At 33.4% G+C, this 23,900-nt stretch overlaps 1 protein-coding gene across 1 annotated transcript in view; it reads right to left on the bottom strand.

Moving 5' to 3' along the window:
• LOC134255871 (protein FAM149B1-like) overlaps window positions 1-21,727 on the bottom strand; it is a 44,054-nt gene extending 22,327 nt beyond the window's left edge. Inside the window, exon 1 of the mRNA XM_062738451.1 lies at window positions 21,445-21,727. Coding sequence (XP_062594435.1) covers window positions 21,445-21,491 — 47 coding nt within the window. The 5' untranslated portion in view covers window positions 21,492-21,727. The remainder of the gene's footprint in view (window positions 1-21,444) is intronic.
• Between the last annotated feature and the right edge of the window lie 2,173 nt (window positions 21,728-23,900).

Genomic DNA, 23,900 nt, shown 5'->3' with positions numbered 1-23,900 from the left:
CAAAAGTGACACAGTTTTTTTTACAGAAATTCACTAACCTTATTGAGTGTTTACAATGACAAACAATAATACATGTAAAACAGTTTACATGTATAACAGCTAGAATTTGCAATATAAAATAAACTAGATGTGATCTCTTAAATTTGCAAGCAGAGAGAAATCTTCCATCTGATTCTCCATCCTCATACATTTTATATAAAATTAAATGTATAATACAAATTACTTATTTTATATTGCATACGGAGATCAGAGTATTAATATGTTTTCAAAGACAAACTGTCCATTTCCAAGACCTGCCAGATCTTACAATTTCTTCACCTTTCATTGATCATTACAGCACTTTTGGTCAACCAGACGGATGGCTGTCTCCATTAACACCAACCATCGCATCAGAGTTAAAAGAGACAGCCACCATTTTGGACCACTGTTTCAAATATTAAAACGCAAATATCTAGAGTTGGGATTTATAAATTTTAAAGCAAATAATTTATTGAGCATTATCAGAAGAGCCTCTATTAGAGCTACTACTAGGGCTGTGTATTGAGCCAAAATTTTCGATACGATACAATACAATATTTTTTTAAGCGATATGCGATATATTGGATTCTAAAACAAGTCCATCAGAAAAGGCTTATAAACCATTTTAATGCAAAAATTTCATAGCGATTAAGTGTTTTATTACCCATTTTAAAGTTCTTGTCTTATTGACATTACCAATAACACTTTAAATTAAAACTTTTAATGACAGTAAATTCAACATGTTCAAATAAAATTCTCTTTGTATTTTGAAACAATTATAATAACTGTATTATTTCCCCAAAAATTATATAATTATTGAACAGTTTTATTTCAAAAAAGTGAAATATAATCTTTTGTGATTGAAATTTCCATCTTTTTAACAGAATTAGAAGAAAAACTGTCTGTCCGATACGTATTGGAAGTTATTTTTCGATACGATATTTTTCTTGAATATCGATACGTATTGATATATTGATACAGCCCTTAGCTACTACTGCATGAATTAAAAAAATATTAGGGAAAAAAAGTTTTAAAAATTGAATTGGTATCCAGTACTGACCAGAAGTACTGAAGAGGAACAAAAAGTCACATCCTGGCTAGTATTTATCACAATCTATAATCCCTACAAGTTTCACATTTATATTCTTTGCTGTTCTTGAGATTATCTGCTGACAATATGTCATTTTAAATTCAGGGAATGGTTTATTTCTTGGCACCGGAGGTGATTTTTAAAATTTTTTTCTTAGATAAAATATTACTATAGATTACAACACATTGTTCCTGCAAATTTCATTAAAATCCATTCAGTAGTTTTTGAGAAATCACATGCACATAATTAGAAAGTCAGAAAAATAAGAAGAATAAACAATATTAAATATTAAGGTCTTCCATGAAGATGGAAACCCTTAAAAATTAACGTTTCAAAAATTAATATAAAAAAGTTGAAAATCAGATAAGAAATGAAGAAGTAATGATAGTTTAACTAATTTCAAGCATTTCTTTGCACATCAATTTAAGATTCTGAAAATTCAAGTGAATTGTATGGAACTTGATCAGTTTTCTTAGGAAAAAAAAACTTTCATTTTAAAAGTATTCAATAACTTTATAGTCAACTCAAGAAAAAGTATCTATAGTAAAATGACAATCAATATCTGAATATTGAGTTGCACAACACCCCATGTTATTGATGTTGCACTACCTATCTGTAACACAATAGAACTATTTTAAGATCATCAAAGTACTTCAATCATATTTGAACCACATGAGGGAGTTCTAAAATCCTGAACTTTACAGGTGCTACATTTCAAAAACATATCTAACAGTGTGAAAATTGTTTGTTTTTTCCTACAAAAGACAGGGTTCTTCTTCAAACATTTCAACGAGCGAGTTTTTAAGCCCTAAGGATCAAAGACTTATCTTTGCTATTCCCTGTCCCACATTTCATATCTTTCAGATCTCCTGTATTGACATTTTTCTGTGTGCATAATAATAAAATTGAAGGTAGCGATCTTTTTAACCTGTCAACCGAGAGCCACAGAGAAAGGGTATTATTTGCATTGTCAATTCTGAAGACAATGTGACAGGTCTGTCAGTATTGATCTATGGACAGAGAGGGTCGAGTAATTACAAGGTGCCAACGCACTACAGGGTTCAAAACCAAAACTGAGTATATTCCTTCTAATTTGATTATCAGTCCTTTTAGTAACCATTAATTTTAACTCTCAAACTTTCTCAACCTTCTGAACGCACCCATGTCTGTACACTAAAGCTTAAAAAGCCCTTTGAACTCTTATTACATTTCTAAGAGCAAGCATGAAACTAACTTTTCTGACCACAACCCTTCTTGTCACAGTTCATTTTACTCAACAATCTACTCCAATCATCCAATTCAATTTATTATTGGTCGTCTCTACAAGACTCCAGAACCAAATCACAATTCTTCTTATACATTGTACCTATACTGCACATGTTTGTAGGGAGTAGGGTAGACTAAAGATTCATAGTAATGTCCTATCAAGTACTTTCTTCAATAAAATCACAGGTATCATATGATACCCGGCCTCCCATTATGGTTATAATGGCAAAGTGCATGTTTTGCTCTGTGAGACCCGAAATAAGTATCTGACCCAAAAGAAAAAATAGTAGGTGCACAATGGCACTACGTAACAAAGATTCTGTGAAAGTCTCATTAAAAATTTCTTTCAATGGAATATGAGGAGTTGTGGATAAGAGATGGGTACCCCAAAACGTAACAGATAGTTACCCATATTGAAGCGGGGGGTATTATGAATTACAAAAGAAATATACTTTATAATATAAATAAATATAAGATTAAACTGAATGACATATTATGTTACTTAAGATATACTTAAATGTAATGTTATGTAAATGACAATATGTCTGTAGTGTTAATTATTAACATTAGCAGAATTTGCTGAATCATTCTAAAAATCTGTAGTAATAATTGATCACCAAAACTATAAAGATAAGATGGTACGCCAGTGAATAATGCAGAGCTTGAAATAAGTAAATGCCAGAAAAAATAGGAAACTATAAATCTATACATGTATTATGGAGACCTGGAGCCTAATTACTGAGGATCAAACAAACTAATGCTCCAGACATGTCAGGGGAAATGCAGCTCCTATTGACAGACATGACAAGTCAGCAGAGATCACATGCTCTCATCCCCGGGTAAACACAGGACCTCTTATCTGTCTACCTATCCACAACCCAGGATTAGCTCCAAGAATTTCTACTTCTTACAGATACTCTTCAATTTCACAGCAACTAATGGATAAGATACTTATATCAAAGGAATGTACAGTGGTAAAAAGTTGGCTAAAATATTTCTTCATTTTAATAAGGAATGTCAAAATTGCCTATTTCTTTTCCAAACAACACTCTCAGAACATAACCTTTTTTCAAATATACAATAGCACCCATTTACAACAAATAAAGCAGAATTTACACAAAAACTTGAAAAGAAGAAGACTCTTGCTTTGGTATTCACTGCAACATTTAGATACATCAATGGCTTTTTACCAATTAAAAATATTCATTTCTGATATATATATATATATCCCTTTGAACTAAAAATAAAAGATATCACAGTGTATGACACATCTTTTTCATGACTGGATGTTTAACTCAAATTAAGATGTTAATGATAACCTTACAACAAAACTTTATGAAAAAACATGATGACCTCAATTTTTCTATCATTAATTTTCCTTACTTACTTAGCAAAATACCCTTAGCACTTGCATATGGAGTTTATGTCACCCAGTTGATTTGATATCCAAGAGCATGTCAGCTACATAGGAACAATTTCTAAAATATGGCAAGCTATTGACAAATAAATTGATAAAACTAGGAACTCTACAGTCAAACACTTCACAAAGTCTATGGTCAATAGAAAGACTTCAGCAAATAGAATCTATCATTAATTTGAATGTTGCAATTGACATTTTTTTTTAATATTTAGAACCATTATCTTCACAATGAATTATCTACAATTTTATTTTCCCAATTATAACAAGGAGCAAATCATCACAAGTATTACTGATCAAAAGGGGATGGGTTCACCTCCATGACACCTGATCCCATCTGATGTTCTGAGAGGTTTGTGTTTGCTCTACACAAAATGTATATTGTTCAATCATCCTTTGAGCTTGATTACTGTGTTATCCTCATATTTCATTCAGAAAAAAGACTGGGAGTTGATTGTATGTATCTTCTTATCAAATCAATTCAATATAATAGTTCATGCAGTAGAAGTAGAAGAGAAAAAAATCATCAGATCAAAGGTTTGAGCAAAATCTGGAGAAATCCCAAACTACTGTGAAAGTCCTTTTGAGGACAATGAATCAATTTTAATTCATTGCTCAAATCATCAAATTCAACAAGATCAGATAATAAGCATAATGGATAGGAGTATCTCCTCAATACCCCCTCTATTTACCATGTCAATAGACAATGTTTACCATCAGAGAATGTATGTCATACATCATTGTATGGTTGCCGCCAACTTCCTAAACACTCTTCTCCAAGTTGTACCCAAGGTAGCTAGCAGCTACAGTCTTCCATTCTGACACTCCATGCTGGAGATCATGCATAAGAAACCTTTCAAAGAACAAACGCTTGCCCAAAAATGGGGAGTAAAATAAATGGTAAATTATTAGATACAATGATGACAAGCAATTCTATTGGAAGTACACTTTTTAAAATAGTTCTACAAAGTCCTTGCAATAATGTCTATAAAATCCCTGCAATAAAGTCTACAAACCCCTTAAAATAATGCCGACCAATCTAGTACTTATTTCTGCATTCTTCTGATAAATATCTTATGCATGTATCTATATTAAAATATTTCTAAATAGAAACTGAGAGTTGTAGAGCCACCTTTAAAACTTTACACCCTGCTGACCAGCTTATGTTCAGAAAAGATCTCTCAAGAAGAATCTCTTAGGATGATACAAACTTCTTTACAATATATATATATTAATTTCACTTTTTCTGATGATCTTTTGAGATTGGTGATTAAGCAAGAGTCTTCCAAACAAACTTGAGTTCCTAGCTGCCTGAAAGCCAATTAGGGCATTACCAATGACCTCCAACCAAACTTGAGTCTTCAAGAATCTCAAGGCCAATTAGGGCATTGGCAATGTCCTCCAACCAAACTTGAGTCTCCAAGAATCTCAAGGCCAATTAGGGCATTACCAATGTCCTCCAACCAAACTTGAGTCTTCAAGAATCTCAAAGCCAATTAGGGCATTACCAATGTCCTCCAACCAAACTTTAGTGTCCAAGAATCTCAAAGCCAATTAGGGCATTAGCAAAGTCCTCCAACCAGACTTGAGTCTCCAAGAATCTCAAAGCCAATTAGGGCATTAGCAAAGTCCTCCAACCAAACTTGAGTCTCCAAGAACCTCAAGGCCAATTAAGGCATTAGCAAAGTCCTCCAACCAAACCTGAGTTTCCAAGATCCCTCAAAGCCAGTTAGGGCATTAGCAAAATCCTCCAACCAAACTTGAGTTTCCATTTTAGAACCTCAAAGCCAACTGGGCATTACCAAAGTCCTCCAATCGAACTTGAGTTCTTAGCTGCCTCATAGCAAATAATTGAATTTGCAGAATTCCTCAAGCACACCTGAGTTTCCTAGCAACTTAACAGCCATTTTTTCCCTTCTATTGGTTGTTTTTTTTTTAAAGAGTCTTTACTTGTTCTGTATAAATTTCTGGCATATTTTTTTTTTTACTTTTTCTGTACAAATTTCTGCACTATTATTTTGTTTAAAAGGATCCTTCAGATCAATAAATTTGTTTTCAAACTTGCTTTTTTAAAAATGCAGATTCATTGTGCATTGAATACAATGAATACTTGACTCAAGGTTACATCTCTCCAGGTTTTATTTTGCTTATTGGTGACACTGGGAATATTTACACTACTAATTGCTAATAATTGATAGAGAACAATCACAAGAATAGAAAGGAATTACCAAAAGAGTCTTTTAAACCCATGTCAAAATAAATTAAATCACACAGGCGTACCTTAATCACTTGTATATCTGTTATCAAGCATGTTGGTTAATTAGTTACACCAAGGTAAACATGAACATATGCACCAATTGCTCAGTCAAGAAAAAAAGGGGATTACTGTACCTAGATAGTTGGAACTTATGTCAATTTCCGTTGCTATCTTAATAATATATTTTCAAAACAAAAAGTAATGATATACTAGTAAAATAATGATTTTTGGTTCATATTGGTGTCCTTGGAAAACATTTATATAATATCACTAAGTTCCTTTAAAAAAATTAATAAAAATTTAAAATCAGGATATCTGTATATGACTGTTATGATGACAACAACACTGCATGTATTGATAATTACATTTCACATTATTTTATTTTATATATTTACCAGTTAACTAAGTTTCTAGGGGAAAATGTCATATTATTGGTCAGATTTCACTGATCAGAATAATCACCCATGGAACTATTATTGCCTTCAGTATGCTGTATATTTTGTACAAATATATGGCTACTACTAATCTCTTTTCATAGATCACAAAAAAAATTGTATAAAGTATTGGTACGCGTTTTAAATTTATGCAATCTCAACATTTAATGGATGTGATCTTTATTGGGAATAATTGTTGATGGTTCAATGTATATACATGTGACCATATAAAACAATTCACAATATTGCAAGAGAAGTTTAATGCACAAATTGAATTTCTTCAAAAAAATTATTATACGAAATATCAAACAAATCAGTTTTATCAACTTTCGTGATCTTTTTTCATATTTAAATCAATCATTAATTCTTGTTGTGATCCAAATTTCATGTGATCTTTACAAATGATTCCTTGATTCTAAGGTAGCATTGACTGATCACATTTTTCTGGAGTAGGTACATGTGTGCATAGTATCATTTTTGAAGGGGATTTTGGATACATGAGTATGATTAGTATGAGGGGATTTGATCATGCGTGCCATATTTATATTATAGTCAATAGTAGTTCTGTTACCTCAGGTCATTTCAATCTTATTGATATAAATAACTTTTAAATTAGTTACCCATATTATCTTCAAGTTAGAACAAAGTCAGGGTACAAAAGTCTCTATAAGCTGATTTTGCTTTTGGTCTTGTTTTACTGTTTGGTGAAAAATGAGCTTAATATTAAAATAGGTTAAGCTGGCAAGGGGATTTATTCATATCTGCTCTGTACAAAAGAATATTGTAGCTTTTCTAAACCTTCTAAACCCGATCATGTCACTACCAATGACAAATGATATTCCATTTGGCCAAGTCCTGCATTTAATGATACCACAATCTAGATCTCTCTCTGATACTTGGTAGTCAAATGATAAAACACAGGCCTAGCCCATAAATAACAATATACAGACAACTACAACAAGCCTTTAAGATTCCTGCCATTGCATGTAATGTGCACTACTTTGTGTTCATGCCAAGAGAATATCCACAATTTCAGCATTTAATGTGTGCTGCAATGATTTTAACTTTTTATATACTTGAGGACTGTGTTTAGTAATAATAGGTCTATAAACAACAAAATAAAGGAAACCTTATTCTCATTCATGAAACAGTTTTCCTCTAAATAAAGTATTCATCAAATGTCTTATAGGGTTTTTATATGATACATATTACCTGTAGGCATTATCTTCCCATAAAAGTTTTTATTAAAGAGATTATTTTAAATCAGAAATTTATGACAATTTTACACCTATTTGCATTCATTTCTGAGTGAAATTTAAGACTTGTACACTTTTTTGTGTCGTTTCACACCTACCCTGGGGTTACTGGTAGAAGGCGGTGCTGTCTTGGTGTTGGCGTGACGCTCAGGGACCGCTCAGTCACAGTGTATCCGATTCGGGACGGCACATTTGGCCGAGGATTAGAGCCTCTTATTTCCAAATGTAACATAATTCACATGTCGGCAGATAACATAAAGTTTCAATACTTTCCCTGCCACATTAAAAGATTTCAAACGGGTCTAAATTTTTGTTCTTTTTTTCAGACTTCTTATTCTGAAAGATGTAAAATTCACTGAAAACAACTATATTATATGCCAAGTAATTGAAACAAACTTAGTCAACAAGTACATGAAAACAAACAAACATACACCTTACAAAATGTACAGATTTACACGCTCTCTTGAGTGGACCTGTAAATCTTCAGTCCTGAGAAACTTCAATCCCAACACAATTTTTTTTGACGTTAAATTTCAACTGTGTCAACAATTCTGAGTAAACATTAAAGTCGCTTTTTCCAATATCACATTATGTTCTCATAAATACACATTTGCACTACTGTTAGATAAACAGACCTCATGAATACACTTGTTAAATAATTTCCTTTCATTTAATGAAAGATACAGGCACAGTTAATGTTCCAACAGTAGTTGATATTAAGTTCCCTTGGCCGCTTTCTATATGGAGTATAGCGTTCCGTTACCCTGGCCTCTCCATTCCTTACACACCATTTGACATTCACTTAATTCCCACTTAAAACATTACAGAGGTTCTGTACAGAACAGCTATCCAATATTAAAAGCCCCTTCTATAGCGATTTCAACGTATCTGGCACAAGGTGAACATTTAAATAGATCTTTTTATATATATTGCCTTGTGGCATTTAAGACAATGCAAAGTTTTAGTCAAGGCATGTGGGTATATTCATCAAAGACTAAAAACTGTCTTGCAAGAAAATCCAAACACATCACGTGACTTTTAATTTGATCGGCATAAGGTTCCAAAGAAGTGTTCCACCCAAAGGAAGGTGAATCTAAATGACAAGATCTGCAAGACTAAATGTTGTAAGACTGCCTAAAGCTGGATCAATACACAGCTGATATAGGTTCTAGTATCCAGTGTGCCTATATAATTTATAAGATTTGTTTGAAAGATGACCATACAAAATGAACATTTGGCAGGCAAAAAAGACATTCAAAATATTTCCCACACAACACAGGTTTGCTTTGATAGAGAACATTGCCAATATTAATGATCATAAAACTTCTTTTGGTCAACACATGAGAATTAATTTTATGAATATTTTGCAAGACATACAAACTTCTACCTTGTCCAAGTTGAAAATTCATCACAAGGCCCACAAAAAAAAATTCTTAAAAATGCATCTATGGGGATTTGCCATGAAAGTTTAAATGCATTATGCCTTAAGTGCATTATACCTTTGATGTTTGGTTCCATCTTTCAATTGAGAAAAACTAATATTGTCTCAAAAGTTCATCATTGTGCAATTGCTTTTGAATTTTTGGATAAACAGTCATCAATAGATCTGACCCCTTTTAAATACTATACTTGCTTTCAAAAGAAACAGAATGTCATTAACTTTTACAAACAAAAATATTTCCCATGCCTTTTTTTTATTGTCTGAAAAGGAAAATTTAGACCATGGAAGAGGTGCATGTTCATTTGTGAATTCGAGAAATTTCTTCAGCACGCATGAACAGACAATATCCCCTGCACCTCTTTTGAGAAATAATAACTAAATGACAGCAATTAACTGTCAAATGCTTATAAGAACAATTTGAGTTTCTTTTCCTTGCAAGTAAAAAAACGGTACGATATATGCAAAGCTTTGTACCAAGAACCATACTGTTTGTGTAACCACCATAAAAACTCAATTTGTCGTTCAAAAAGCAAGGACCACATTTAAAAGCGAAAACTGTGCAATATTAATATATTTCTGGATGATTTATGGCAAATTCATGATTGAATAATCATCAAAGAAATCAAGCGAATCTCCAACTGCTTTCTGAAATGGCTCATCTCTAATCAATAACAAACAAGAAACATATATTGACGCAAGCGTCAAAAATCGGCCGCAAACCAATTAATTGTTCCATTGATATTGTAATTATAGAAAATGAAATTTGCGTGACCTGTTTTTAAAATTTCTTATATTTATGTATTAAAATATCCCCGTGACATGAAACACTTGCATGCGACATTGCCGATTTTCTTCATGCAAAATGCATGTACAATATTCATGCGCAGATCTAGGACCCCCCTGGAATTTACCAGGTTAAAAAATGTATTTACTAAAACAAGAAAAAAGGTACCATGGACCCCCCTTGGAAAACGCAGACCCCCCTGGTAAACACGAATAAGTGTGAAATGGGTAGGAAAAGTTAAAGATTTGAGGCAATGGAAGTCACCACTACCCCCCCACCCCTCACCCCCCCCCCCACCCCCCTCCGTTTGGGCGAGTTTTACTTTGCGTTTTTTTTTTTTTTGCTTGTCAAAATATTTATGAGATTGGATATTTTTTTTGACTGAGGTGGACCCTCCCCCCCCCCCCCCTGGAAAAAAATTCTGGATCCGCGCCTGATATTATATGTACATGTATAAGCAAACTGTCCAGAGACCTCTGTGTCGGTACTTAAATTGTAAACGAACCGCTCTGGTGGAAGTTTGATGTTTAAGTAGTTTTTACATAAAAGAACAGAACTAAAATTTAAACTAATTAAGCTTTAGTTTTACTTTATTAAAAATGCAACAAATATGAAATATGTTGGGCTCTTCGCTCTCTCTTAGAGGATATTAACATCCCCCAAACTCCCTCTAGATCCACCACTACATTTCTTCTCTTTCAGTCTCTTTGTTTTGGTGTTGAGACGTGGCGGGAAAACGCGTGGCACATTGTAAAACGCGCTTTATCCTAGTCTCTTGGACCAAAATGTTGTAAGATTTTGTGTTTTTCAGAAATAAATATTTCATCAAATTTTTGAAAATTTTCCATAGAAAATGTATAAATATACACGTCATTTCAAAATAAATACGACAAATCCCCTTTAGGCTGTTTAAAAAGAGAAAGTAAAATTGTTGATTTACAACGCTGTCTTTGTTTTAGACTATGCCTACATATAACTTCGCCGCACTTCAATCATGTCGGAGTATGTCAATCAGGATTGGATGAAACACTTACCCCCATTATTTATAAGATTTTAATTTTATGATTATTGTGCCTTTTGTTAAACATTTAAAAATATCTTTGTTTAATATTCTATAATATGAACGTTAAATATTTTTATTTAAATTGTTGTAACTCCGCAGAAACGCAGGTCGACTTCAAACTTTCATATCAAGTAACCGACCGCCTCCTGGCGGCCGGTAATGAATGGTTTTATAAAAAGCCTAGATTTATTTGCAAATATATTCTACTTCAAAGCATTTCATTTCTAGATCTTGGTATTTTATTTTAATATTATCAAAGAACTTAAGCACTGACATGTGCAGAGCCAGAAAGCTAACTTTTTGCACAACCAACCTAAGGTTTTATATAATGGTGTCATCCTACCAAGATTCACTACAAAGCAATCACACACAGAACCCTGTAGACAATCAAATGCACTTCTGATGTAAAAACTAGAGGGTTGCCTATAATGCTTCCAAATCATCAAATGATAAGGAATAGCAATGAAAATAAAGCTAATTTAGCTGTACAGGTGAGATAATCAAATCTATCAGTAAAGAGTGCAGCAGCAATGTTCCTATCAAGCAATGCCTTCTGTCAAAAGAACTCTGGCTGAGTGCAAGAACGTGTACAAATTCTACTTCATATGCCTTTCACTACTTTGATCTGGTGAATTTATCAAGTGTCATTTCTCCTTCAATGTGGTTGTTTGTTTTGCTATAATCGTATCATTAGAATGTCCGTGCTTAAATAAATAACAAGGTGTAATGTCCCTCTAATGCCTCAAAAAACAAGTTGTATTAGATAATTTAAACATATGCCTGAAAGAGTGACTATTTCTTATGACCCAGTGATCCTGAACTTGCAAAAATGACCTTAGGACAATGTCCTGAAAGTCTCATTTCATAAGAAATCATTGTGCTAAGAATGAGCTTCCAATTCTACATATACATTACAAGAAATGGAGAAAACAGAGAGTGAATTTTTTTTCTAAAGTCACCTTGAAATTGCCAAAACAAGTGTGTAATGTACCCATATTTTTCTATAAGAGAGTTGTGGACTGAAGGAATTATGCATTATTCTGAAAGTAACATTGAACAAACAATATTTGGTCAAGATCAAGACATGTCCTCCTGTCATCTTTTTGTAAAGCAAGAACTTCTGATGTTTCTACATCAGAAGATTGTAAGCTTTTCCAAATGAACTTGGTTCAAGATCATGAAACATCCTCAAGTATCAAATATCAATTATATTACTCCATTTGAGGGCCACAGACATGTTATGAATGGAATACTTTTTCTGCAAGTGATCTTGAAAATTTCCAAATGACTAAATGTAAAGACAGTGTTTCTCAAATACAAAACTAGGTCAAGACATAACTTGTACTTTTGAGTCTCAAAATTCTTTTGCTTAAGTCGCCTGTGTGGCGCAGTGGTTAGAGTATCTGCTTGTCCACATGTTAGAACGTCTGCTCTAGAGTTGCAAAGTAAGGAGTTGATCCTTATGTCGCAAGTTGCAGTCCCACTGTGGGATGTGGAGACCGGTCCATTGGATAAGACCATATAAACCAAGATCCTGTGTTGCAGTAGGTCAATGGCCCTGAGTGCCGAGCATAGGACAAAATTTGCAGCTATCCACCAGCAAGAGGTGGCATCAATGAGTGAAAAATTCTCGAGAGGGACATTAAACAACATACAATCAATCACTCTACAGCTAAACGTTAAAAGATGGTTTTTAGCTTATGGCAGAAAGGGAATTTTCTGAGAGGACATGAACAATAACCCTGACCCCCTCCCCATATTTCATACCCTTGAAATCCAGATTTTTTTTATTTATTTTTTTTTGCAATTAATTTTAAGGGTTTACTCTACATTGAACTATTTAAGCATGTTAAAATGAGCTTAACTTTAGAAAAGTATAATTTCTAACCACTTATAGAGAAATCCAAATAAAACATAATCAAGGTTTCCAAATTTGGTCATTTTTATCTCTGCAAAAGTAATGATGTCAAATTAACACCATTTCAATTTTCAAATTTATTAACTTTCATTGCTTATACCTTTAAAGCCATTACCTATCTTGTATCTCATAGAGTTGTTTAAAGATAAATATTTCTTTAAGCTTTATGGCTGAAAAGTATCAAATTTCAAGATCCACCCAAGGAAGAATAAGCTGTAAGTCCAATAGTTTGGGCCAATGCAAAGAAATCTTGTTTTCTTTACAGAATTTCATGTAATTAAAATGTAGACAGCACTTTCAGCCTTTATGATAGACCCCCCTAACATGATACTTTCTATTTAAGTAACAATATTTTGATGACTTCCAGTGATAAGATATCACGAATTCTGAATTAAAATTACACACTAAAATTACATTTTTGTTCGTTTCTTTATTATTATTGGAATATCTGTTGTAAGTAATTCAGACCACACAGAACTTTTTTTTTCAAGAACTGACAAACAATGCTGAGATTGGATTTTTCTTTGTGTTTGGGGAGGAATCCAAAACATTTACATCAATTTTAAATTCCCAGTACATTGCCTTCGAGTTTTGTAAAACATGGCCGGGTTAAACAGGCTGGTATTACATTTACCATTAGTTTGGTTGTAAAAGATTGATAGTATCAAATCCCTGATTGTCATTAATGATAACAATAAAACAATCCTGTCTAAACAAAGGTTAACCAAAATCTGCTTCTACAAAGAGGTCTAACCAAATCTAGACTTTAGCTCAAGTAAAACTTACATTTACATCTATATTAGGACAAGAATTATTATTTAATACAAATCCAGTAAAACAGCAATATTTGAAAAAGGCATTGCTGTCCACCTTATGTAAATGCTAAACTTATATCTTAATTTTCTCTTAATAAGCAAAATGCTTCATTTGATCTCCTATACAATATTCTGCTACAAAGTTATTTTAGAAAGAGCTATAAAAGTTTTTGAACCTAAATTTGAACACTTTATAATTTCAAATTCAAAGAGATACTTTAAAATATATTGGTATTGAGATAAAAATCAGCATTTTAAAAACAAGCCTTTGATACATTGAGTGAGATAACATAAACATGATGGCCGTTCTTTTGAAGATTTGTGTGTATTATGTGTTATCAAGTGCATTTTGATGGTAACGCTAGATCTTCTCATTAACCTTGCCAATTCAAATGAAATATGAAGGTCGGCAGTTCGGATTGGCTTAGAATACTCTGAGCAGATGCACCTCACTGCTTCTTTTCTTTGGACAATGTTTGTGCACCAAATGCCAAACAATGGCTCTGGGCAACTAAATAGCTCTTTGAATACATGTTCAATACTGCACATTCCAATTGCACCATGACATTTGACTGTAAATTTTAATTATTTTTGAAAAGTCCTTTATTGATGTTTACTTGATCTCAGTTTTTCTAGTGTTAAGAGGATCAATCACATGAAATGTAGTCAAATTTGTTTCTTCTTGATTATTATAACAAGAGGCCCATGGGCCTTATAGGTCACCTGAGCATTATGCAACAAACTTTCCAGTGATTGAATTTGATTCATGTTTTAAGCCAGATGCTATGGCATTCACAATTTTGAAAGAGGCACCATTGATCATCATAACAATACACTTAACAGTTGCTTAGTTTGTTTACTTAATGCCAATACCCAGGGTAGGGGAGCAAAAAATGCATTTCAACTAATCAGTAATATTCAGCAATAATCAGTAGTGCCCCTACCACACATGAACCCCTGACCCTTAGGCCTTGATATTTGATTAATATCAAGGAGCAGATTTCAAACCATTCATTCATTTTCAGTATATTAGTAGAGCCCCCACCCCCCTCTTCTATGGTACCCCTGACCCTGGGGCCTTGAAATTCACAATTCTGGAAGATTAGGGCCCTTGTCCATCATAACTATATAGGTAGTTCATCTGCTTAATACCCTAGAGCAGAGAAGAAGATTTTCAAAGACTTAATGTATTTTCACTTTATAATCAATAGAGCCCCGCCCTGACACCAGAACCCCAGACCCTGGGGCTATAAAATATACAATTTCTGAAGAGGCATTCCTGCTCATCATAACTATGTACTTAGTTAGTTTACTTAAATCCTAGGAGCAGAGAAGAAGATTTTCAAAGAATTCATGTATTTTCACTATATAATCAATAGAGCCCCGCCCTGACACCAGAACCCCTGACCCTGGGGCCATAAAATTCACTATTTTGGTAGAGGCACTCTTGATCATCATAACTATGTACTTAGTTTGTTTATTTAATACCCAGGAGCAGAGAAGAAGATTTTCAAAGAAATAATGCATTTTCACTCTATAATCTATATAGGCCCACCCTAACACCAGAACCCCTGACCCTGGGGCCATAAAATTAACAATTTTGGTAGAGGCACTCTTGCTCATCATAACTATGCACTTAGTTGGTTTATTTAATACCCAGGAGCAGAGAAAAATATTTTCAAAGAAATAATGCATTTTCACTATATAATCTATATAGCCCCGCCCTAACACCAGAACCCCTGACCCTGGGGCCATAAAATTCACAATTTTGGTAGAGGCACTCTTGCTCATCATAACTATGCACTTAGTTAGTTTATTTAATACCCAGGAGCAGAGAAAAATATTTTCAAAGAAATAATGCATTTTCACTATATAATCTATATAGCCCCGCCCTAACACCAGAACCCCTGACCCTGGGGCCATAAAATTCACAATTTTGGTAGAGGCACTCTTGCTCATCATAACTATGCACTTAGTTAGTTTATTTAATACCCAGGAGCAGAGAAGAAGATTTTCAAAGAATTCATGTATTTTCACTATATAATCAATAGAGCCCCACCCTAACATCAGAACCCCTGACCCTGGGGCCATAAAATTCACAATTTTGGTAGAGGCACTCTAGCTCAACATAACTATGCACTTAGTTGGTTTATTTAATACCCAGGAGCAGAGAAGAAGATTTTCAAAGAATTCATGTTTTTTTACTATATAATCAATAGAGCCCCGCCCTAACACCAGAACCCCTGACCCTGGGGCCATAAAATTCACAATTTTGGTAGAGGCACTCTTGCTCATCATAAATATGTATTTAGTTGGTTTATTTAATACCCAGGAGCAGAGAAGAAGATTTTCAAAGAAATAATGCATTTTCACTACCTAATTATTTAGCCCCGCCCTAGCACTAGAACCCCTGACCCCAGGGCCATGAATTTCACAATTTTGGTAGAGGACTCATTGCTTACTACAATCATGCAAACAGTTTGACTGCTTGATGTCCAAGAGTAAAGAAGAAGATTTTTTAAGATTGCATTAATTTTAGTGGTTTTGGCCCCACCCCTCAGGCCCCAGGGGGGCAGGGATCATGAAATTCACAATTTTTGTTCCCCTTCACCCATAGATGCTTTGTGCCAAATTTGGTTGAAATTGGTTCAGTGGTTGCAGAGAAGAAGCTGAAAATGTTCAAATGTTAACGCACGACGCACAACGCACGACGCACGACGCACGACGACGGACAAAAACGGATAGCAATAGGTCACCTGAGTTTACTCAGGTGACCTAAAAAAAGAATTTCTTTATAGAAAAAAAAAAGATTTTCAAAAAATATCTCAATCCATTCCGGTTGTTTTTGAGTAAGGTATCTGTGTATAGGACTAAAAGAATTGAGCCCAATGTATAATCTAAATAAAACTTGCAAGCACAATTAAGAAAACTCACTATGGGTTACAGGATTTCATGGACAACAAGTTTGTTTAAAACTTGGATCATTTTGTATATCCTTTAAACTTCTGAAAAGAACTTGCTTGATTTAAAAAGATTCATTTGAGTAAGGTACACACATATGGTTTGTCTCTTCCTTTTTAAAATATTTTAATTCCAGACAAGAAATATCTAATCTATTCATCTTTCAAATCTCTTCTGAAAAAGAGGATGGTAATTAAAAACAGGGTGAAAATTATAAATTTCATAATTTTACAAATTTTATTACTGCATGGAAATTTTTTTTTAAAGGGTGATGCCAAGCAATCAAGATAAGTTTTGTTCAAATTTGCTGTAGTTTTTAAATTGATTTAGTATACCACTGGTAAGACCAAAGAGAGATAACTCTATTACTTAAATAATTAGTCTGAGCTTTTATGCTAGTGCTATTTCCCTATAGAAGTTGATGTCACAACTGTATTAAAATTTGGTATATTTATTATGGTATCTTTTCCTATAAAGAATGAATATTTAATGGCAAACTGTATTTAATGTAAACATTGATTTAAGTTCAAACCATCAATGTTAAAATTCATTGTATGCTTCCACTTTACTGTAAAATCACACATTTTCGTGGAGTCAAAATTTTGTGGTTTGAGGAAACATTCTTGGTTCATGGCAGGGATGTCAAAATAGTCTATAATTGATATCCGAATATTCAAAAGGAGTACTCAAATATATTGGAATATTCGATAAAATAAATACATCTTGTATTACAAAATATATATATCTTCACTATCCTGTCAACCAGTACATGTATATGTTTTATGACATTATTTTGTAGTAATATTTATGCCCCCCTTTGAGGAACTAAAGGTAGGATATATTGATTGGCTGCTGTCTGTCGGTCGGTCTTTACGTCCACCATCAGTTTCCATTCATTTCTATTTTGCAGAGGATGCACATATTGAAATGAAATGTTTATCATTTCTAATGAGTCGATATATACAAAAAAAGAGGGATGGTGGCATTTCAAAAATCCTGTTTCTGAAATGACACTCAACTCAATGGACTTTATGCAATTTTCAAGGTAGGCTTTCTGTTGTCCATTCATTTTTTTTCTGGCCAGAGAGCTACAGATCTGCAGCTTACAAAAACACAGCCAGCAATCATGTGGTAAACAGATGCCTCTGCTCAACACACCTTAGCCATTACCCCAAACCGATTGAATGAAAATTATTGACACTCTGGCCCAAATAAAAGACACCTCAGCCCAAGAAAAATTTTCAGATAGAAAAAAATTAACCCTATGTCTCATCTGTTGTCATCATTGATGTTAATTTTAATTCTTTCTGACAATTAAACATTTCGGGCTATGAAAGATTTATAATTCATTTCTCTAACTAAATCAGATCAGCCTAGACTGAACTAGTTTAGTGACGTAAATGAATCTTTGAATGTAAATGGTTTTCTTGAAGAAACAAAACAGAAAATATTCTATTATTTAATTTAATTAAGCCCTCAGTGTCACCAATATGACAGACACTTGAGATTCCAAAGGATTTACCGTAGCATCTTGTTTGTTTATGATGCACTTCTGTTTAGTTAGCACTTCTGTGATACCGTCTTCTCATTCCTTGATTATTGTCAATGTCCTGATTGAAAGTTTTTTTCATAATCAAAATGAAGAAGTTGATTGTTTATTCATTTACTTTCTGCATTCAACATTATTCAAGTATCAACTTAGAAATAATTGATAATGATATATTTTGCAATGAAATAATGCTAAGGCAGAGGTGTGTTTTATATATGTGGGTCTACCTGTCTTAAATCGTGGGTGGCTGCAGAACTGTAGCTCTCTGCTTGAGAAAATTTGGACAGATAAAGCAGAGAGCTGCAGATCCACGCGTTGTAAAAACTTTTGATTTTTTGTCGCTACTTTAGGTATTTATTTCGCGTAGTTTAAGCTTTTTCTGGCTTTCAGAATGGTATCCTATAATAATTCATATATTTAACTCTTATATTTGATACTTTGTTTACCTTTTAATGGTCTGAAACAGTCCTGTATATAGTATTGTAATGTCGCTTTAAAAGAGTCCATTTCGACGTCCGTAACCACAAACAGCCACTTGTTAGCATTGAGCATACATGCCAACTTTTGAAAATTCCCATGGGGGATTTAGCGCGTGACGACAATTTTCAAAGCTTTAAATTCGCGACATTTTGTCGTGAAATTAAATAATTATGAAATTATATTTTTTTTTTTATTTATAAATTATAATATTGATATCACTTATCAATAAAACTCAAGGGTTCATTTAATTAACACAAAAAATGTTTTTCTTTCCAAAATTGAAATATTTTTGCTAAAATAGGTGCCTCTCTCACTAAAGAAGGGGTATTTAGTTACATATATAAACAACTTTTTTTATCTACCAGGACAGAATTTAGTGAAAAATTGTACAACTTTAAAATCATTTTTTTCAAAGTCTAAAAATAAATGAGGTATTGATACTGTTAAGTCCTGTTTCTAGAAACATTTTTTTATTTATATTTCAATTAATTAGAAATTCTAATAAGATATTAAATTTACAGAAATTTATACCACCTATCCAAAACAGAATTATTTTTTTTTTACAGTCATGAAATTTGTCAGGCTTGATGGTGCCATGTGGGTATTTCCTTAAGTCATGCACATAGATCTACCTAACATATTACTGTTGGGAGAAGGGAGGGAAAAGAAATTCTAATTGACATATACTTGATTGTTTCATCTTAATTTTTTAATAATATTTTAACTGGCTAACTTTACAATATTTTTCATTATAGGTAGACAAAATCAGCAGCTATGCTATATTAGATTTCTACTTTCGTTTTCAAAAAACGATCTCTTTGGATTCCGTTTTTTATTGTTTGATTTGCATTTTATTGTCTTTAATTTATATTTTTAATAAAATGACAAACAATTATCTTGTTAATCTATGTGTTTCACCTTGCATACCCTTTAAAACTAACAAGATAATCCCCTAATTGCCCCAAGCTATAAGCTTCTTGCACCAGTGGACAATTGCGTGCGTTCAAGCGTGAAGTGATTTCCTGTGGCTAGGCCTACATAAACAATGAAACTTATCTGTGTGCATTGAATAAACAAGTCTGACATTGTTATCCCGATTGTCAAAATTCAGCGGTAGGGAAACTTTTAAAATCGGAAATTTTGGTGATTTTTTTTTCAAATCGGGAAATAAGGGCAATTTTGCTTTCCCGATCGGGAAGGCGGGATGAAAGGGTAAAATCGGGAGGATCCCGCCTAAATCGGGAAAGTTGGCATGTATGATTGAGAGGTTAGTAAATGATCAGGAATTTAAGTTGAATTAATGATTAATTATCAAATACCATTTAAAATTATTTTTAAAGCTGGGGGAAGTATAAACTACACGAAATAAATATCTAATTAAAGTAGCGACAAAAAATCATCGGCGTAAATCGAAGGTTTTTACAATGCTTGGATCTGTAGCTCTCTGATTTATCTGTCCAAATTTTCTCAAGCAGAGAACTACAGTTCTGCAGCTAAAATCTTGGGCTGACTTGTCTGAGCTAAGGTGTTTTGAGACCTAAATGTCAGTGGGCCAAGGACCTGAGGTGCCTGACATTTCATCAATGCCGACTATCGAAAAATCATCGTTGATGGGTGCATGTAGGTGACAAATGTTGAAAATTCGATGGTTGCTAAATTTTTCATTTAATATTCTCATTTATGAGGATATCTAAATATTTCATGGTTATTTTTTTCATTTTAAATAATTTTTTAACACTTAAATTTTAGTAAAAACTTTCAATCACATAATCTATTGTATATTACCAATCGTATTTGATGATTGATAGAAAATAATACTAAATTTGTTTGGATCTTTCATCACTATAAACTTGAAAAGTTATAAATTTCATTCACAGGGAATATAAAAATCAGATAAGATATTTAAAACCGAAAAACTGTTGTTTAAAAATGTTAACAAAGTTTGAGAAGTTGTAATCATAAATAAGATGTAATGTCACTTGTGGCATGAGAAGGCCATGTGCATATTAGTATTCTTTCACTTTTCTCTGCCTGATAGTACATGCAGCACTAGGCAGCAATGACAATGGCAACTGGTCTTATATATTCTATACATATCGAAATTTTTTCATATACTTAGCCTTCTCTGGTAATAGCGAGCTTTAACGACAACACCTGGGCGAGGAGAAAATTTGGACATACACATTGATCCAAACCATTTTCCCCCACTGTAACTTCTGGACCCACAATGCTTTGCTTTGTTTAATTCATTAAGCTACGTTCTCGCGGGAATAACAAAAATTCAATAAATAAAAAAATTAACTCGCTTTGATTAAATGGGTATATTGCTGATAAATAGTAAATGAAACACTTTCTCATTTAATGTACACACTGTTCAGGCTTCAGTTTGGTAATACAACTTTGAACTTAAATTCGACCTCATGTGACGTCAGAGTGTAGACACACCAAATGTTACATGCGGTTTGAGGACCCCGATCTAAATAAAACCGAATACGCCCCAACAGCTGCACCATCAGCATATTATTATTCCATCTATAGATCATTACAAGGATACCCTTGATAAATAGAGACACATGAAAACTTGCATTGACTGTTCAAATCTCATGTATGAGGCTCAATATTTGAATGAAAACGGGTTTTATATGTTTGACATTAGACTTACCTTTATTCATATTTTATTTCAATGATTACTTACATTTCAAGAGGCACTTGTCTTCTAACATATCTTCCTAACATGGTCATATCTGCTCTGTGTCAAAAAATGTCATGCTTCTATCTCAGTGCAGAGTAAATGCAATGGTGTCAGGATACTGAAAACTACTCTTTGTGAAGCTTTTGTCGATTATCTTCGATTTTTATGCTCGTTGCTACTTCTTCTCTTGCTTGTCCTATTACTTTGAGTTAAATTGATATAACATTCAGTCAGACTATATTATCGTGCTATGTTTATATTTGTAACAGGAAAGATGGCGCACCGATCCCAGAATGCACCAAAACACAATCTAGGCATGCGTAGAGTCGGTGCGACCGCTTAGAACATCAGGCAGATTTAGATAATAAAATTGTTGCTTGGTAACTATGTAAACTGTTTTAGGAAGGACTTTCTAGGCGATTTTTTCTGTATTCTTTATGAGATATATTGTTTTATAAATTGATTTGTGTATTTTGATTGCACCTCTGGTTTTTGTGATTAAAATCACAGGCTTTAGATTATGAAATAGGGCCTACAACGATTGAAGTAATCGATTATGCAGAGTTGTCTTTCGTACCTTGCTCAAAGGGGGACGTATGTTCCAATGACCTGTCTAATAAAAAGTATAGATTTATTAAGTTTCTACATAAAAGGCAATTTTAAGTGTAATCTATGGTGAGCTAATACAAAGAATTATTTGCACTCAACAAAAAAACTCTCTTAGTTACTGGACTTTTGACAACCGATGACCCTTTACTAATGTCAGGGACCTAGGTAGATATAGGCGTACTTAAAGTATATTGGTCTCTGCTAATATTATCTAACATGTCAGACAATAGACCTGTTACGTCTATGATCAGACATAATATGATCCAACAAAAGATTGTTTGTACAATTAAAGGCATAATTTAGACTACCATAGAAGCCGTAACATCCCTTGTAACCTCAGCTTATTTGTCAGTGGCTTGACTTGGTTTAAAAGATGCTCTTACAAATCTTATCAAATGGGAGACATAGATTCTATGTATAGGTATTATTGGAATAATTTTCTGCATAAATGAGGGAAGTTGATGGCCATAGAAAAATCTAATTCATACATTTTTTTTTCAGCTGGGGATATCGTGTATAGATAGTTTTCGATTGACCTAAAGTTACCTCCCGTTGGTCGCCATATTGGAGGTCGACCCGGTGAGTTTTCCTCTTTGTCTTACCAAGTTTAAGAAAATATAGCATAAATATTTGGTGGAAAATTTTTATTAAATAATTTTTTTTAAATAAAGGAGGCTTCCAAAAATTTATATACTTCAGAAAAATAACGATTCCTAATTCTAAATCGCAAATATAAAAATTTAAAATTGGTTGAACAATGAAGGAATATGAGCATTTGGACCTCCAGTATGGCGGCCAACGGGAGGTAACTTTTGCTAAATTTAGGTCAATCGAAAACTATCTATATTCAAAGTGCAAGTGGTAATCCAACTTATACTCATAGCTCCAAGTCTAAGGCAGAAATTCATCACAATTATATGTCAGTTTTAAATATTTTTAATAAATGCTCTCATGAATCAAATTGAAATTTAATTACTGCACACATAATTGATTGTTAACAAACATATTCTTGCAGATAAACTTTGTGTGTGGTTAGAATGAGCAAGGATGCCCTTTTCCAGAATTGCTTAAATTGACGTAGCCACAAGATCAGAGGTCCCAGTGTAAATGAGAGGCTCTATTGATCATATTGATATCATACAAAATAGGAGCAGAGCAAACGTGGTCCTCCAAAACATGAGAGGGGACCAGGTGCCATGGAGGAGTGAACAATTCCTGCTGACCAGTCACTTCCGCCGTGTGCTCCTTGTCATAATCGGGAAATAACGCAAAAATCCGTCGAAAATTCAGTGTATAAATAATGGACTAACAAGTAGTATGAAGAACGTCAGTCAGCAATTGACTTAATGATAAATTGTATTTGCTAACAAGGTCAGTGTATCGACCCAAGAACTTACGAAATGACGACTGTAAACGATACTACTGATATTCTTGTTTCTAAACTTGTTTGTCACTAACTTACCTCGTTTTAAAAAATTGTTCATACGCAGAGCATGCTCTTGCATTTCGAATAAAATGAGAACCCGTATGCAGACGATGAAGGTAGATTGCTGCATAAGTAAGGGAAGTTTCCTCAAAAAATGATCAGTAGTTGTAGTTTTGCAGTGAGGACGTTCAGCTTTAGAATGACTACCATTACCATGGAAAGGTGCGAAAAGTGACGAATTTTAGGTCTTTCGTAAAAAAAAGTTGGGCGACATATTGCTATTATTTTGTCCGGGAGTATTCTTTCTGTTCCCTTGAACAATCGTAATGAAACTTTGTTATATTAATGATTAGTAATTGTAGTTATGTGATTAGCATTTTAAAATTTCAAATTTTCAATAGTTGTCATGGAAATAAGGGGAAAG

The sequence above is a fragment of the Saccostrea cucullata genome, unplaced genomic scaffold (assembly GCF_032062105.1).
Source record: "Saccostrea cucullata isolate Sc308-1 unplaced genomic scaffold, CSIRO_AGI_Scuc_v1 ctg78, whole genome shotgun sequence".
Taxonomy (NCBI): Eukaryota; Metazoa; Mollusca; class Bivalvia; order Ostreida; family Ostreidae; genus Saccostrea; species Saccostrea cuccullata.
Note: the sequence above shows the minus strand (reverse complement) of the source record. Positions and strands in the feature narration are given on the sequence as shown.